Below are 16,086 nucleotides of genomic sequence, written 5' to 3' on the forward strand. Positions count from 1 at the left end.
GAGAATTTGCCTATTTTTAACTGGGTGACCCAGCAGATGGTAGAGTGGAGGGCTTCAATAATTCCTAGTCAGTCCTACAGCCAAAGCTGAGAACACAAATCTCCTTTAGACAGAGATTCAGGACGAAATCTGTAAATAACATTTTCCATTCAAAGTACTTTTTCACGTATTTATGATTGAACAACAAAAAAATTATTCCAACATATGCAGAATACTATGGCGCAAAATCTCCTACTGATTATGGGAATAGAAAAAGTAAGACCAAATCTCTGCTTCTCACCAAGCTTACAAGTTTACAAATAATATAACTTGTGACTAGAGTCATAAATGGTACTAACAGAATTGAGACGAAGAAAAGGAAAAAACAAAAAACGCTTCATGAAGGACATGATATTTGAGCTGAACCTGGCTGGAGGGGTGGGCAGAGGCCGTCATTTTATCATTCTTGGAAAAGACGGCACAAGACACAAAGAAAGGTCTACTTGGAGAAGAGCCAGTTTGGCTGGGATTTAATACAAAAGTACAAGGATAAGGTAAGGATGGGGCCATGTTAAGGAATCACAGACATATAACTGAGACTGGAAAGGTATCTATTCCCATCTCAAGTTCAGAGGAATTTCTTACACAATTTCCCTACCACGCGCTGTTCAGTGTCTGCTTGATATTCAGACTGAGAGGACAGCGACTGTCTCCCCAACAGCTCTTTCTCCTGACATGCAGAAAAGGTTACCTGTTTCAGGAAGCAATGCGGGAGTCCCTAAAGTTTATAATGTCTTATTTTAGAGGCAGTGGTGTATAAGGTAACTATAATGAACAATTATTAAACCCCTACTAAGTACCAACTGTTTTAAACACTAGAGCCGTTTTTCCATTCACTCTTTCCAACAATTCTGTGAGGTCTTACAGATGAGGAAGCTGGGTACCTCACCCTGAGTCAAAAAGAAAGTATGAGATTTGGGGATTTAAACCCAGGCAAGGTCTGGGATTGAAATCAAATGTTTTTCTGCTTTGCACATCTCCAGGGTGCAGACCACTCCGGTCCATAACAATGGCTCACAATGAACCTTAGGGTTTTAATGTGCAATGAAAAAGAGAGCACAGAAATAAGCAACATTTCAGAGAAACAGAAATGGGAAAGTCAGGAAGAGAAACTAGTTTTGTGGGGAATTAATAAGTGATTCTGTTCATGTGGAGTCCGAGATACAGAGAGGTAGGCAGAGATGTTCAACAAAAAGCTGGACATTGAGCAAACCGAAGAGAAAATTCAAGGCTGGAGAGATGTTTATAAGGGAATCGTCTGCGTGGTTAGAGAGGGCAGAAGAAGGAGAGAGGTTGGAACAAAAAAGGTCAGAGGAACAAAATCGGGATCGTTCCTCGGAGGGAAGAGGTGAGAAAAGAAGGAAGTATTTGTTAAATGTCTTCCATGTGTCCGATGCCACTTTATACAAGTGGCCTAGTCCTCCAGCAATTCAGGAAGCAGGTATTAACCCAAAGCCATGACTTCTGCCTAGGGAAGCCAGACTCAAACTGAGCTCTGACGCCAAGCCCTGTACCATGCTTCCCACCACACCAACCAGCCCTGGCCAGGAGGAAGGATGGATGAGAAATGTGAAACAGAAAAACAGACACATTCGGGGAACTGGGATACAGTATGATAAAAAAGCAGCAAGAATTTTAACAAAAGGAGAAGCAGTTTATTCCAAGTATGTATATCTTTCTAGTGCTTAAAAAAGAAAAATAAATCCCTCAAGTCAAAAACCTCAGATAAAACATCTAGGTTTATATGACTTTCAATTAATGTTTAGTCCCCATTGTTCTTTAAAAAGTACAAACAAAAACTTCTCACTAATTTCTCAAAAGTACGTTCTACAGAGTCAGTGATCTAAGAGTTTTTTTTAAAGACATACTGAGAACATTTTTAGAATCAAGGCAATGATATAATTTAAACACTGGGTGAAAAATAAGACAAGGACAACTGTGAACATATATCTTGTAATGACATCTGAGGTTCACTCCCATCAGCTGGTTAATTCATTCTAGTGGCACAGCCACTAATAGGAAATGCTCTTGAACTGTAAAATACCAGAAAAATGACTTGACTAATAATGAAACCAATATTAACCACTAAAAACTATTCTTCATATCTAAAGGTACTGCAATAGCAGTCCTAATCCAACTTAAAATCTGTAATAGAAGAAGAAAACAGTAAGAATCTGATTCATTTCTTGGTTATCCTTCAGTAAGTCTTCTACCCAATTTTCCTCTGTGATGTGTATATATTTAAATAAAAGAACGATAACATTACACATACTGATACGACTTTTAAAAAGCCCATTCATCCTTATCTGTACATCTAAAGCTACCCTCACTCTTTTTGGGGGAAGGAGTATTTAAGTTTGTTTGTTTAATGGAGGCACTGGGGATTGAACCCAGGACCTCATACATGCTAAGCACACGCTCTTCCACTGAGCTACACCCTCCCCACTACAGCTACCCTCATTCTGCCCTGTCGTCTGTCTGGCCAGCCCCCCACTGATGACATGCACATTCCAGGCTTTGCCGTCACAGCAGAGCTGCAGGAAACCTCTTCTCCTGCCCAGATGGCCATGTTCTGAGAGTAGAGCTGTAAGATAAACTCAGAAGGGCTGGGTTAGAGTATATGCACTTTAAATGTTAATATATATTATCAAACTATCCTCCAAAAAGCTTCATCAATTTATCCTTTACCAGCTTCATACCAGAATGCCTATTTGAACACGCCTTTCCTCACACTAGGTATTAAAACATTTTAATTCTCTGCTAATTTGATAGAAGAATTTTAAAATGAGCACTTTCATATGTTTACTGGCTGTTTGTACTTCTTTTCCAATGAAAATCTGTTCACATCCTTTGTCCATTTCTTCTCCTGAGTTGTTTATCTTTTCCTATAGATTTATAAGAGTTCTTTGCAGGTTAACAGAATTAGCTGATATCTCTGGCATGTTAGAAATTAACTTTCCTAGTCTAATATTACTTTTTGACTTAAATGTATCAATTCTTTTCTTAATGGCTGCTAGAAATTCTGTTGTGCTTAGAAAGGCCTTCTATATTCCAAGTTATTTTAAAATGTCTGTATTTTCTCCAAGCACTTAAAAAAAAGCTTTATCGTTTTCCAAATTAAATTGTTCCAACACATTTAAAGAATAATGCATTATATTTCTCTAACATTACAATTCCAGTCTATACCATAGCCAAGTGCCTGCACTATATTTTACAGATACAGGGTTCCCTCACATACTAGTTAAGGAAGAAAAAGACTGAACGGTTTGTGGGGATGAGTGCATCAGCATCATCTGCCGCTAATGGTTCCTGCACTCACCTCTGTGCCTGCTCAGTAAGAAGCTAGAACCAGAAGGTACCCCAAGCAACCTGAAATTAGGAGTTTCAAGAAAAATAAAAGGAAGTGCTATTTTACACATTAAGTTGTAAATGTATGAACTCTGAAATGCAGTATAGCTTAAAAATACAAAGTCAAGGAAGGCTCAGATAAATTAAAAAATAGCAGGCTCAAAATAAGTTATTCAAGAAAATCTGCAGATGGACATATAACCTTTTAGGGAGATCTTTCTAAGAAGATATGATTTAAAAGAAAGATACAACAGTCAGAAAGTTGGATAATGAGCAGATGAATGTGGGGCTTTACCCTGCCTGTGTGGGAAGAAAGCCAAACTTCACACAAGGGGTGTTGAGAAGACGAAACCAGTGCTGGGGGGGATAGTCTGCGGGTACCAAGCTGGGGGTGGTGCGCCCTGCGAGAGGCCGGGCTCCTCCAACATACTCGCCCTCCAAATAAAACAGTCCTCTGGGAGAGAACACAACGCCAGAATAACTAGAAAATCCCAAGAGACACATCCTTGTTGTTCACAAAGACAGCACTTCCTTACTGGCACTCAGAGAATCAAAGAGTGGGCAAACCTGTTAGCAATATTTTTAAAAGCTACTGATTAATAATGGTTATCTGGTTTCCTGTTCATGACATCTTTCATAGTATCTAAGAAAAGTGCCAATTTTTGCCCATTTAAATTGTTCTCGTATCTTGGATAACTGATAGCATAGATGGCTACTGAAAATATTTTTACTTGATTTAAATTAAATTCAAAGGCTCAAAATTACTATGGTCATGTTTCTGCCTTTTGTTACTCCTAGTTTCACTTCATTCTTTCTTTGTTTTCAAAGGATCTGACTAGATTTAATGTCCGACTGGAATAGTTAAATCCAACTTCAAAAAGCCAGTTATATTTTCTTCTAAATAACCTGGAAGAAAACTATTTAGACTCATGCTGACCAGTTTATATTACTACCTTTAAATACCGAGGAATTTTCTTCATGACCAAACAAGATTTAAGCCTGATTTTCAATCTGCATATGAACTAAAGTGCTTCAGTCTATCCTGAGATAATGGTTGAAACAGGTTGCTGAGTTAAAATAAGATGAATATTTCCATCTTTTGTTTCCTTCACTTATTCTATGATCATCTCAGTTTAGTTCCCCTTTATTGAAATGTTGTCTTTTACTTAATTCAAACCCTCTTACTGATGTTTTGTATAACTCAGTGAATCTCAGCTGGGTTGACTTTGCCCGCTTGGCAATGTCTGGAGACAATTTTGATGACTGCCCCCCAGAGGGGTGTAACTGGCCAGAGATGCTGATAATCATCACAGGGAGGAGGAATCAGGCCCCAAATGTTAACAGTGCTCAGGCTGAGAGTCACCTGGCAAAACGCCAAGTAAGGTTTAACTACTATTTCTTCACATTTTATCTCGAGTGAACTTTAACCAACCAGTGTTCTCAGGCATTATACGTTAACAAAATATAGGACGATGCTCAACTGTGGTGAAAACTTTGCCTCTGAATTTTAAATATCTGGGCCAGACTAATTTGTAATTCAGGATGTTCACAAAAGCTATTTTAAAAGGTATAAAATCTGCAGTTAACGCATGGTAATAATACTTTGCCAAGTCTCGTAAAAGGTTAAGATATAAATATCCTGTAAGCAAATAATTATAAGTGATATGATTATTAGGCTCCACATAATTTAAAACCTTTTATGTAGTTAAAAATATTGAGAAATAACATCCCCTAAAGCCTATTCATTTCTAAAGATGCAGGAAGCAATAACATTTTCATATCCATCTTCTGAATTTTGTTGTTGACACTTGCTCTAGATACTCGTTTAGCAATAACTAAACTAGGCAGAGTCAACTAAACTGGTCAAATTCATTAAAGTTAATGTAAAATTTCAATATATTTTTCTCAAATTGTCCCGCTAGAAGCAGCACAGTAACAGTACTGACCGCTGGATTTGCAGCCACTTCTCCAGGCACTGCACCTGCAGGAGAGGGGGCTCGAGCTGAGAGCACAAGTAACACGTAAGGCCGCAGAAACCGTGCCCTGGTCCAGCCAGAGCTCTGACACTGACCGCTGCCCCTCAGCAGAGGACCCTTTGCTTTCCACACCCTCACTTGAGAAGCTATTTCCAACTTATGGGGTCTGTGTTCATATCATGCCAGACTTCTAAAAGCAACTCTCAATGAACACCTGGCCTTGTCTTTTACAATCAACTCTAAAAACAGTCTTCAGCAGGTTTAATAGGCAAGTTCTTTGTTAAAACCTAGCAAGGAACGCCACACAAACATCGATCAGCTATTTTGTTCACGCTTTCAGGGAATGGCAACGGCGATGATGCAGCTCAGGCTTTCACAAATGCGCTTTGCTCTCAGTGAAGCCAGCCGTACCCAGCAGGGTGAGGTGCAAAGACTTACCTGGTTACTACTGTTGGCAGCTGATGAATTGGCTTGAGCTGTACTTGCTGAGAGGGAGTCGAGGAAGGCTTGGTCAGCCACTGAATTTCCACAAGAAAACTGATCTTTCCCATCATTGGGCAAAATCTGAACATTAGAAAGAACCACAGTGATTTTTCACAGATTAGAGTCATTTCGGAGTTAGAGTCCCTGAGAGCAAGCAAGAATTGTCGTCTATTATGGAAAAGGGGTTTCAGCTCTTAAAAGGTAAGCAAGCCCAAGCACATCCGTCATAATGATTCCTCTCCACAAGTATGCAGAATTCTGGAAAATGCAACGAATGCCTGAATCAACTTAAATTCTCATTTTTTTTTATTGTTGTCAGTTTTTAGGATCCTTAATGCACAGTGCACAGAAGTAAACTGTCTGGCAAGGCTGTGGTGCCTGCACATACATGTACTTCTGAGATTTCATCAGATTCTTGAGAGGGTTCAAAACTCCCCCCCAACTCTGTCAGGCACAAGACTGACGGCTTCCCATTCTGCAGGCAGCACCTGTACACATCCGCCCAGGCACTATTCCTAGCCACGGAAGGGGGGCTGAAGGCACCTTTATTCTTGATCTCGCTCCACTTTCACTCACAGGGAACCAGGCAACCCTAGTTTCTTTCTGTCACCTGGGGTGAGAGGGACGCTCACCAACTACCCAGGACTCAGTTTTGAGTGATCTACAGACACCCAGCAGGGGGCGCTAGGAGGTTGGCTCAGGAGAGAGTCTGACAGCTGCGTGGGTGTGTCCCTGGCAGGGACAGCTCCTTCAGGGCCTGTGACACTATCCTTGGCATCTATCACAACAGAGCTTAAACCAGACAACAGCTCACAGCAGCTCATCCGAGACCCCTCTGACTTTGGGGACCAGAGAAGGAACTGAGAGATATCTCCTAAATTAGTACAGGGAGAAGAAAGCTACTTTAAAAAACTTAAACTTTGTGAACCAATTCTACAATAAACAATACTGTAAGCAGCAGTTATTATACGATATTAGCAAAGGAAAAATAAGGAGTTTTATTTAAAATAATTAAAAGTCGCTAACCTTGGAAGAAACTTAATCTAAATATTTGGAGTCACTCTTTGGAACTTAAGTCTGTAGGTAATACTTCCCCTTACTTGTACTTTAATGTATTTTCCACATTTTATATAATCAGCATGTATTACTTTCACAATGGAACTTTTTCAGTAAAGATAAAGTTATCTTCCAGTCTTGTCCTTTAAGCTGATAATTCATCAAAAGATGTTTGACCAAGACCAGGTTTAATTAATAAATGACAGTAAGTTCTTACCTCTACATAGTCTGTGGGAACAAGCCCTCGTTCTCCTTTGCTGTTTCTTCCTTCCAGCCACCCTCCTCCAACATCCTTAAAAAGGTAAAGAACAAAAAAGATTATAGTTGGAATTTCCTGCAGAAATTTTGCTCTGGGCATTGTTATGCATAAGAAAGTAATGAACATTAACCTTTTCATTCCTACAGAACTAACACTGTTCAAAAATTTAAATTCTTAAGCCCTCTCTTTATGTCAGAAACTGATATAATCTAAAAATAAGAAAAATCAACTAATTGATCAAAGATTGATAAAGTCTATTAATAGAACGCCATCATTTTGCAATTCCTTTCTATTTACTGGTCTGCGGCAGATTACAAAAATGGTCTGCAGCTCTGATTGTCAAAGGTAGAGTGCACACGCCCGCTTCAAGACTCTGTGCTGCGCTCGTGACCTCTCTGGCCAACAGGCTGCGGTGAGGATGACATGGCTGAGCTGAGAGCCTGGCCTCAGGACGCTTCCAGTGAGGCTTCCGCTCACTCTTTTTCCCAAAAGAGCTGCTGTGAGAATAAATGTGGGTTACCAGCTGATGACAGAGACAAGGCCTAGTCTCCCTGCTGCCCCATCCGAAGCCGGCCAGCCCCCAGCAGAACCCAGACAGAGAGGCCGTGCTGGACAGCTCTGCCCCGGCCCCGCGCTGGGTGACTGCAGACCCTCGGGTGAGCCCAGGGCAGCAGAACCGGCCAGCAGACAGGAGGGGTCCCGATCCATGGTTATTTAGGAAAAACAGATCCATGGTTCCTCAGCTCTTCCGGGCAAGTTGTATTAATAAACTAAATAAGTACGCTATCCCAAGATTTCCATTTTTCAATGTTACCTCAGGAAAGTCCTACTTTTCCCCCTTAAAATAGCAAGGGTTGTCTTAAATTCATAGATCATACCCTCATTAGTTAATAATTTCCTGAATCTAGATAACACATTCTTTTTAAGTCATTTTAAGCCACAACTTTGTTCATTTTTGACCACAACAGCAACTTAAAGACAATACTATTTTACCAAGAAATGAAGATACATTTTCATTAAAAAAAGAAAATTCAATGGTAGATAAAAGAATCTTTTATCTCTTAATGGATTAAAAATAGAACCTATTTACTTATATACACTTTGCATAGTATCTAAAACTACATATACTTTTTCTAACCGGTAACTTTTTTTTTTTTTAAATCTAAGACATAAAATAGGTCTAAAAATACTATCAATATTAAGAAACAGCCATCTTCTTGGTCATCCCTTGCTCTCCTTCCTTGATCTCTTTTGCCATGGTTCCCCCTCCCTCCCACCTGGTGGAACAGGTGCATCTCTCCTTCCTCCTCGAGTCTCCTTGGCCTTCCTAGCACCTCTCTTCACACACTTACTCTCACAGACGTCCAGAGAGCTGGCCGGTCTCCAGGCATCATTTCTAGCTCTGCACCTCTACTTCTAAACTGATGCAAAGCTCACAGGGCAGGGTTGATTATTTATGAGTCTTTAAATTCAACATCAAAAAAAATAAACTCATTTAATCTTCCAGAGAAGCTCTTCTTCCTGACTTTCATGCTTTAATAAATCCATTTGCACCATTCTCTCAGGTGCAAAGGCCAAAAACCCCAAGGACCCTTGACTATTTCTCACCAACAGTATCTAATCAGCCACCAAGTCCTCCCGGCCTGACTCTCAGGAGCCTCCTGCACCGTTCTTCTCTCTACTCCTATTGCTATGACCTGAAGTCAGGCTCCTACACTCCAGCCGCACCAGTTCATCCGGTACACCTCTGCAAGATTATTTCCTTGACGTGCAGGTCTCACCATGTCACCTCCTTACAACAGGATCAACAGTGAAACCCGGCTAAACTCTTAAATGAATCCACTGCTTCCCAAATGAAATCCCAGTCTGTAGCCTGGCCCACAGGTCCTATCTGATTTGGCTCTACGAGCCGGTTTTCTTAGCCTGTCTCCTACTGGCGTACGTACATCTGTGCTCCAGGAACACTTGTTTACATGCAGTGTCCCCAGCAGAGAAGAAAAACAGGGCTTAGAGGCTGACAGATATGGTTCTGAATCCCTGTTTTGCCACTGACAAGCAGAAGGGTCTTGGGCACGTTACTTGACCTAAGGCTCATTACCCTCATCTGTAAAAAGACATTAAAAACAACTACCTCAGACCCACAGGGACAATACCTCAAAGAATCTATGCACAGTCCTCAGCCGGGCGCCTGCCTTGTCAGCCGTCAACAAATGGCAGCTGCGGCTGCCGAATAACCCTGATTACTTTCTAATCTTGACACCTTTGTGTCCAGCTGGGATCTGTCTGGGATGTCGCTCCGTTTCTGCCTGGTACAACCCCATCCAGCTACTACCAGGGGGTCCTAACTGTCCTTAATGTTATATAACAGATTATTACTTCACTGTCAATACTTCATAAGTAACAGGAAAAAATTCATGTGGGTTTGAATGATCAACCTGCTAAAAAAATAAAAATTTAAAAGTAAGTCCTTAAGGGGCAGATTTAAACGTAACAATTCTTACCGGATTTGTAATTGTGATGATTTCTCCTTCACTAACTGTCAGTTCATTATTTCCAGGTTCAGCAGCAAAATCGTACATAACCCGAGCCTACAGGGAGCAGAGAGAAAAAGAGGAAGTCACAGATGTAAACCTGACAGTAAAAGAAAGAACCAGCTACCTCGCTCACTTTGCAAACGTGCTGGTGTGAACGACACTTCATGACGGTGGCTGCGGTTGTTTTGGAAGAAAGGAAGACACAGTACCAGAATGATTCACCTTCCTCTTGGGAGGAAGAATGACACCAACAGTGAGAGACCTGCTCTGCTTTGGAAACAGGGAAGGTTTCTGGTAGCCACCCACACTGCATTTAGAGATCAGCCCCCCAAAGTACTCAAAATGCACCCAATTCACCAGGGGGAAAAGGCACGGCCTTCCTTTCAGGGGGTAAGAAGTGGGTATACAGGTACTGTTCGTTCTGGGAACACTCACTCTCAGGGGCTGACACGACATCTATACAGACATATAAATACGTACCTCATGTAAGATTCATCACCTTTAGCTTAATCCCTTACAAGAAAACTCTCACAATTCTTTACCTAGGATAAATTCTGAGGGTGCGGCATCGCGAGCCAGCTAAACTCAGAAATTTAAGAGGCGGGCGGCAAGGTGCATTCCTACTCCTCTGCTGTGATACTCCTGCTGCACGACTTACACGGGGCTGGGGTGTACGGGCAGGTAACAGAAGCAGCTGTGATTCTCAAACCTTTTCTTGCAGTGGAATCTTAATTTCATAGAAAACAGACTAAAGGGAAGCTGTTCTGGTTGGTATGAGGTGGGGCTGCCCTTTCAGCCTCTTCCTCAAGAGGATCCTTGAGGCACCAACCCAGAAATGTGGACTCCTTGGAATACCTGCCATGCACATATTTCAAGAGAGACAACCACTGCCGTAAAATATATATATATACACTTTTATAATATATAATAAAAATTTTTTTAATCCATTTCAAATTCTAAATCATTGTCTTTCAGGGACTATCTTACAAAAGGAAGTCTATCTTATAAACTGCAGATCACACATATTGAGGAAAATTGTTTTTTTTTTTTAATTTAATTTTGGTGGGGGCAGGTGATTAGGTTTACTTATTTATTTATTTTTTGGAGGAGGTACTGGGGTTTGAACCTGGGACCTCGTGCATGCTAAGCATATGCTCTACCACTTGAGCTATACCCTCCCACCCATATGGTTTGTTTTAAACATAACTTTGTCCTAACAGGCAAAGTGAAGCTGGCCTCAAACAGGACGAATGGAATTGCATTCATTTAACAAACAGTTGCTGTACACCTACCATATGGGAAGAACTGTGCTAGACCCTTCCGCTCACCAAGGCTCATTCTTCACACGTGCTTAGTGATGCGTGAAATCCTTCTAACCAAGATCAAGGATTCACATCCAGTGATAAAAGAGTGAGGGGGGGGCCCAAAACCTAATTTATTTTGAAACACATCAAAAATAATAAGATGAACTGATGGAGGATTATGTGATAAAGCAGATACAGTAAGTAAAATGCTATCTATAGAATCTAGATAGTGAGTTTAGGGTGTTCAGTGGAAAATGATTTCAACTTTTCTACATGTTTGATTCATAACAAAATGTTAGAAAGAAACAAACAGTAACATGCAGTCTGTCAGTCAAGAAATAGCATCAGATCCTTTACTCCTGTACACGGGCGGCAGGGAGGGACTGAAAAACGGACTGCAGGCGGAGCGAGAATTCTGTAAGCATCACAGCTTTCCTTCGCTCACTATAAAGGATAAGGACACGAGGCCGAGGTGTTTTTCTCCAACAGCTGCAATAGCACATAGAATTCTGCTTGTCATGTTGGGGACTATTAAGAACATGTCAACCAACCTCAACTCCTCGTGCAATGAGGGCAGATAGGAGACACAGGCATGAGGAAGGAGAGGAGGAGGGTCCTGGCTGTGAGGAAGGAAGGTCCCCAGGCCAGGAACAGCCCCCACCCCCAGGACAGGGCAGAGGCCTGGCGGGCTGACAAGAGTCAGATGAGGAACTTGCTGTTTTGTTCCTGTTTCTTAAGAATCCTGATTAACACATTTTTTTGGATTCAATTAAATCCACGTAACCCGCAGACATAGAATAGCAAATCCTCTTGTTTACTAAACTTACAACTTGGTGAAACAGAATGTGAAACAAATCAGAAATAAAAAATGGAAACTCCCTTACGCAGCTAAATATTACTTACTGTACATTTACCCACGGAAAAATGTCTGCAAACGCTGTAGGTTTATTTAAAACATTGATTTAGGACTTTTTTTTAAAAACCTTTTTAGAAATGTTTCTTAAAAATTAGAACTGAGACTAATTTTGGAGACCCAAAAGATTTTAAATGCACATCTTCAAATAAGCATAACATATCAACAGAAAAAACAAAACCACTCAGCCTAGAGGAGCAAGTCTTCTGACAAAGTTCAGGCAAGACTGGAAACCTCGGGGCACCGTCTCCCACCACCTGCTCCCTCTCTCCTGACCCTCCCGCCCTTCCAGTGTCTTCTCCCTTCCCCCTTCCCCACCACTAGTCTCCATACAGATAAAGCTGCTGACCTCGACCTCAATCGTCAATCAGTCCAACTATTTCTGATATGGTTTTTGAAAGATAAGGTCTGTTTTTGTACACCGCCTTTTCCAATGTTAGCTGTGCTTTAAGAAATGACTCCTCAAGTATTTTCAAGAGCTAAATTTCCACAATTCCTGGTCGATATATAACTTCATCCTGTATACTGAATACACACTGTGAACGATGACTAATTTCTTCAATAGCAATTTCAAAAAGTATTACAGAAGAAGTGAATGGCCGGAAGACAGCAATCTTATACATAAGTTTCATTAGCTAGATACAGTAAAATAAACAGTGGATTCAAAGCTTCAAACTAAATGCTACAGGCACCAGAATACTAAGTGTGCCCCACATACCTGCCTGATGTGTGCATAACCCGTCATCCTGAACACACATCTTCTTTTGGGAGGAGAGAGTATAAAAATATTTCTCCTTTTTGACAGATGTTGTAAACATCTGTTATTCTGTCTGCTTCACATCCCTTCCTTCTGGAAACTTCCTACCTGACTCCAAGTGATTGGTGAGCATGTAACCCAGACAGGGAAAGTCAGAATTCGATAGGGTGGCTGGGGGTAGTGGGACCTTTTCTCTGAAAGCGTGGCCAGCGGCTAACTAGCTGAGGTATGGGGAAGTCTGAAGAAGGAGGTGGGGGAATGTGGAGTGGAACGAGGGAGAGAAACAGCACCCAGAGGAGAGCGCCTGAAGGACAAGCCACTTCTCGCCTGGCACAGGAGCCAGTGCATCTCCTTCTGCGCTGGAGCTACTGTGAGTTCAGGTGGTCACTTGCAACCAAGAGAGTCCAAGCTGATACAAACCAATAATCCCAAACCAAAACCTTTATTTCGAAAACATTCTAAATAAAGAAAAACATTGCGTATATGAAGTTCACTGCTAAATTTCCTATTTTGCAAACAACCCCCCAAAACAACCTAAAATGTACAATGATAGAGAATTAAAGAGTTCAAAATAGCAACAACAACAACAACAAAAAAACAAAAACCAAACCAACAAACAAAGAAACTGGCAGCAAGAAAGTCACATGGGGGTTAGAATGCAGAAGACAAGCCCCCATTTTACACATCTGCTTCTTTAGTTTCACATACTTCACTATTAACTTTTGGAAACAAGCAGTAAATATTCAGCTGTGTAGCTCTCCAATCTTTAAAAAGAGACACCCAATCAAAAAAACAAGCAAAATACATAAACCTTCAGAAATGTGGGGACTGAAGGATTCCTTACTAACTTCATGCTCTTGAGAACTAAGTTTTGCTTCTAGGTGGTATTTCTATATAACTAGTTATTCTTTTTATATGTTTTAAATCTTTTTAAATGTTAGCTTGTTAAGCACACTCGTTTGACTTTTTATAAAGTCTTACATATTTAATGCCTTCCTATATCTTGTCTCTAACCTACAGCATCTTCAAAGAAACAGAACTTACTCCAATAGACTCTGAGAGCATTATTATACCACTGATATACATAGACGTATTTGTCCTTTCTCTAGGTGGTTAAGGCTTAAATGCTTTTCGGTTTACATTAATCTGTAATTTCCACAGCCTCTGTTAAATCTTGGCCTGTGCTTGTTCAGTTGTGCTTTTTCAATCAAATACAGAATCTTAAATTATCCCTGGAAAATTTCATCTTCTTAGATTCAGCCCATTGCTCCACCCTAGGAAGACTTTTCTGAATTCCAAAGCAATGATCCATTTATCCCTTATCCTCTTTTGGTGAATGTCACCAGAAAGCCTGACGGGCATGTGTGCCATAGTTTTACCTGTGCCATCAGTAAAATTATTAAAATATGGCAGGGTCATGGTCCAAGATAGCTGCACATGATAAACTCTTTCCAAGGAGACATGGATCAATTAATTATGTTTTGGTCATGTTGCTCTTAAAATTTCCAAGTAAGGAAATAAAGTTAGTTTCTTTCCTTAAATGTTCACAAGCAAGATGTCTGATAATCTATTCAAGACTATAGTCAAGATGATAGAGTTCTGTTAAGGTTTTTACTTTAACACTTACTCAAGTAAAAGATCTTTTTTCCAGTAAAGGAAATTTCTACAAAGAACTGGTAGCAGCCATTGAGAATGACTGCAAATTTATTTTCTTACGCAAAATTTTCAAGAACAAACTACCAGTAAAATTGATATGTTCTTTTAAAAATGTTTTTTCCTAAAATGGGTTTATATCTGTTATCCTGAAATATGATGAACAAGAGGAATTTTTTAACTGGTCAACTAGACAATATGGGAATTTCCAAGACACATTTAGAATAATCTTAAATCTGAGTGTGACAAAGGGCAATTATACAATCACAAAGGGGAAGAAACCCTTCTGAATACTTACAATAAATCAATCAGATTGTACCACCCCCTTCCATGTTCCTCCTCCCTCCTTCCATCCCACTCATGCACAACAGTTCTGAAGAGTACTTGGACCAAGGGAATCCTCTGAATTGAAGCCATGTTATAACCAAACTGGAGGTTGAGATGACCTTAAGAGACTTTCTACCCTAACTCACCCAGATCAAAGCTTCTTCATGTAGAGTATATAACAACAATCAGACCAAAGCATTTTAATCGTTATTTGATGTGGTGGCATAACATCAAAAACTGGCCATATCACACAACACTCACTACTACCGGAAATCACTGATACATAAAATAAGAGCTATAAAGGAAAGAATCTGCAACCCATATCACAAAGGGTTAATCTTAAAAAGCAAGAACTCAAGAAAAAGATCAGTAACCCAATAGAAAAATGGGCAGAAGAACACGCAGTTCAAAATAGTGAAATACAAATGGTCCTTAAACGTAGGGGAAAAATGCTAAATTTCACACATAAAGGAAGACAAATTAATTAAAAGGTGTTACCAAATTTCCCTCCACTGGGGACTGTACCATTTAAAGCTCTGCCAGCAATATATATATGAAAGTAATGATTCTCCACAGCTTCACAAACAGAGTGACTTATTCAAATGTTGCATTTTTGCCCATCTGATAAGTGAAAAATTCTACTTCAGAATAGTTTTCAGGATATACTTACCTTTTATTCAAAAATTTTACTCTGAGAATCCATTCTCTACATGCACCTGTGCATGCGTGTACAAGGTTGTTTACTGCAGCACTACGGGCAATATGAAAAGACTGTAGACTACTCCAGTGTCCACTAAAAGGTAATTAGCTAGATAAACCACGGTATATCATAGCAATGAAATATGCAGCAATGAAAGAATGAAGACAATCTCTGCGTACGGACACAGAATGAATATATCATTAAGTAAGGAAAGCAAACTGCAGAATAGGGCATATAGTTACTTTTCTTATAGGCAGAAGAATATTTATATTTAAATTTGCCAGTACTTCCATAAAGAAGCACTAGATAAATAAATTATTTTAAAACTGGTTACCTATAGAGATGGGAGAGAAAAATAAGTGGATAAGAACAGGAGTCAGAGTGAGATTTCTCAGTATGTTTTTTTTTGTATCATTTTAATTTTAACTGTATACATATATTACCTGCCCAAGAGTTCTAAATTACAATTGTGGGGGAGAGACACCATTTATAGTAGCAGCAAAAGACAGAAAATAAAATATCTAGGTGTAAAGTAAGGAGATGTTTCCGGAACTTTAAAATGTTCCTGAAAGACACAGAAAACTGGAAAAACTAAGGACTGTGGTAGATCGTTTGCAAAAATGGCCACAATAAATCTTTCAATCCCTATATGAACACCCCTTTGCAAGGTGACTTTGCCACTTCTCCCATTAAGAAGTGAAGGCTGTTTTTCCACCTCTTGACTCTGGACTTGTTCA

At 40.0% G+C, this 16,086-nt stretch overlaps 1 protein-coding gene across 2 annotated transcripts in view; it reads right to left on the reverse strand.

The window, feature by feature from the left end:
* Positions 1-16,086, reverse strand: part of SNX9 (sorting nexin 9) — a 95,642-nt gene that overhangs the window by 46,359 nt on the left and 33,197 nt on the right. For both annotated transcript variants that reach the window (XM_074368083.1, XM_074368085.1), the window contains exons 2-4: positions 9,663-9,749; positions 7,120-7,194; positions 5,802-5,927 (exon numbers count right to left, since the gene is read on the reverse strand). In XM_074368083.1, the coding sequence (XP_074224184.1) occupies positions 5,802-5,927; positions 7,120-7,194; positions 9,663-9,749 (288 nt within the window). The remainder of the gene's footprint in view (positions 1-5,801; positions 5,928-7,119; positions 7,195-9,662; positions 9,750-16,086) is intronic.

The sequence above is a fragment of the Camelus bactrianus genome, chromosome 8 (assembly GCF_048773025.1).
Source record: "Camelus bactrianus isolate YW-2024 breed Bactrian camel chromosome 8, ASM4877302v1, whole genome shotgun sequence".
Classification (NCBI taxonomy): Eukaryota; Metazoa; Chordata; class Mammalia; order Artiodactyla; family Camelidae; genus Camelus; species Camelus bactrianus.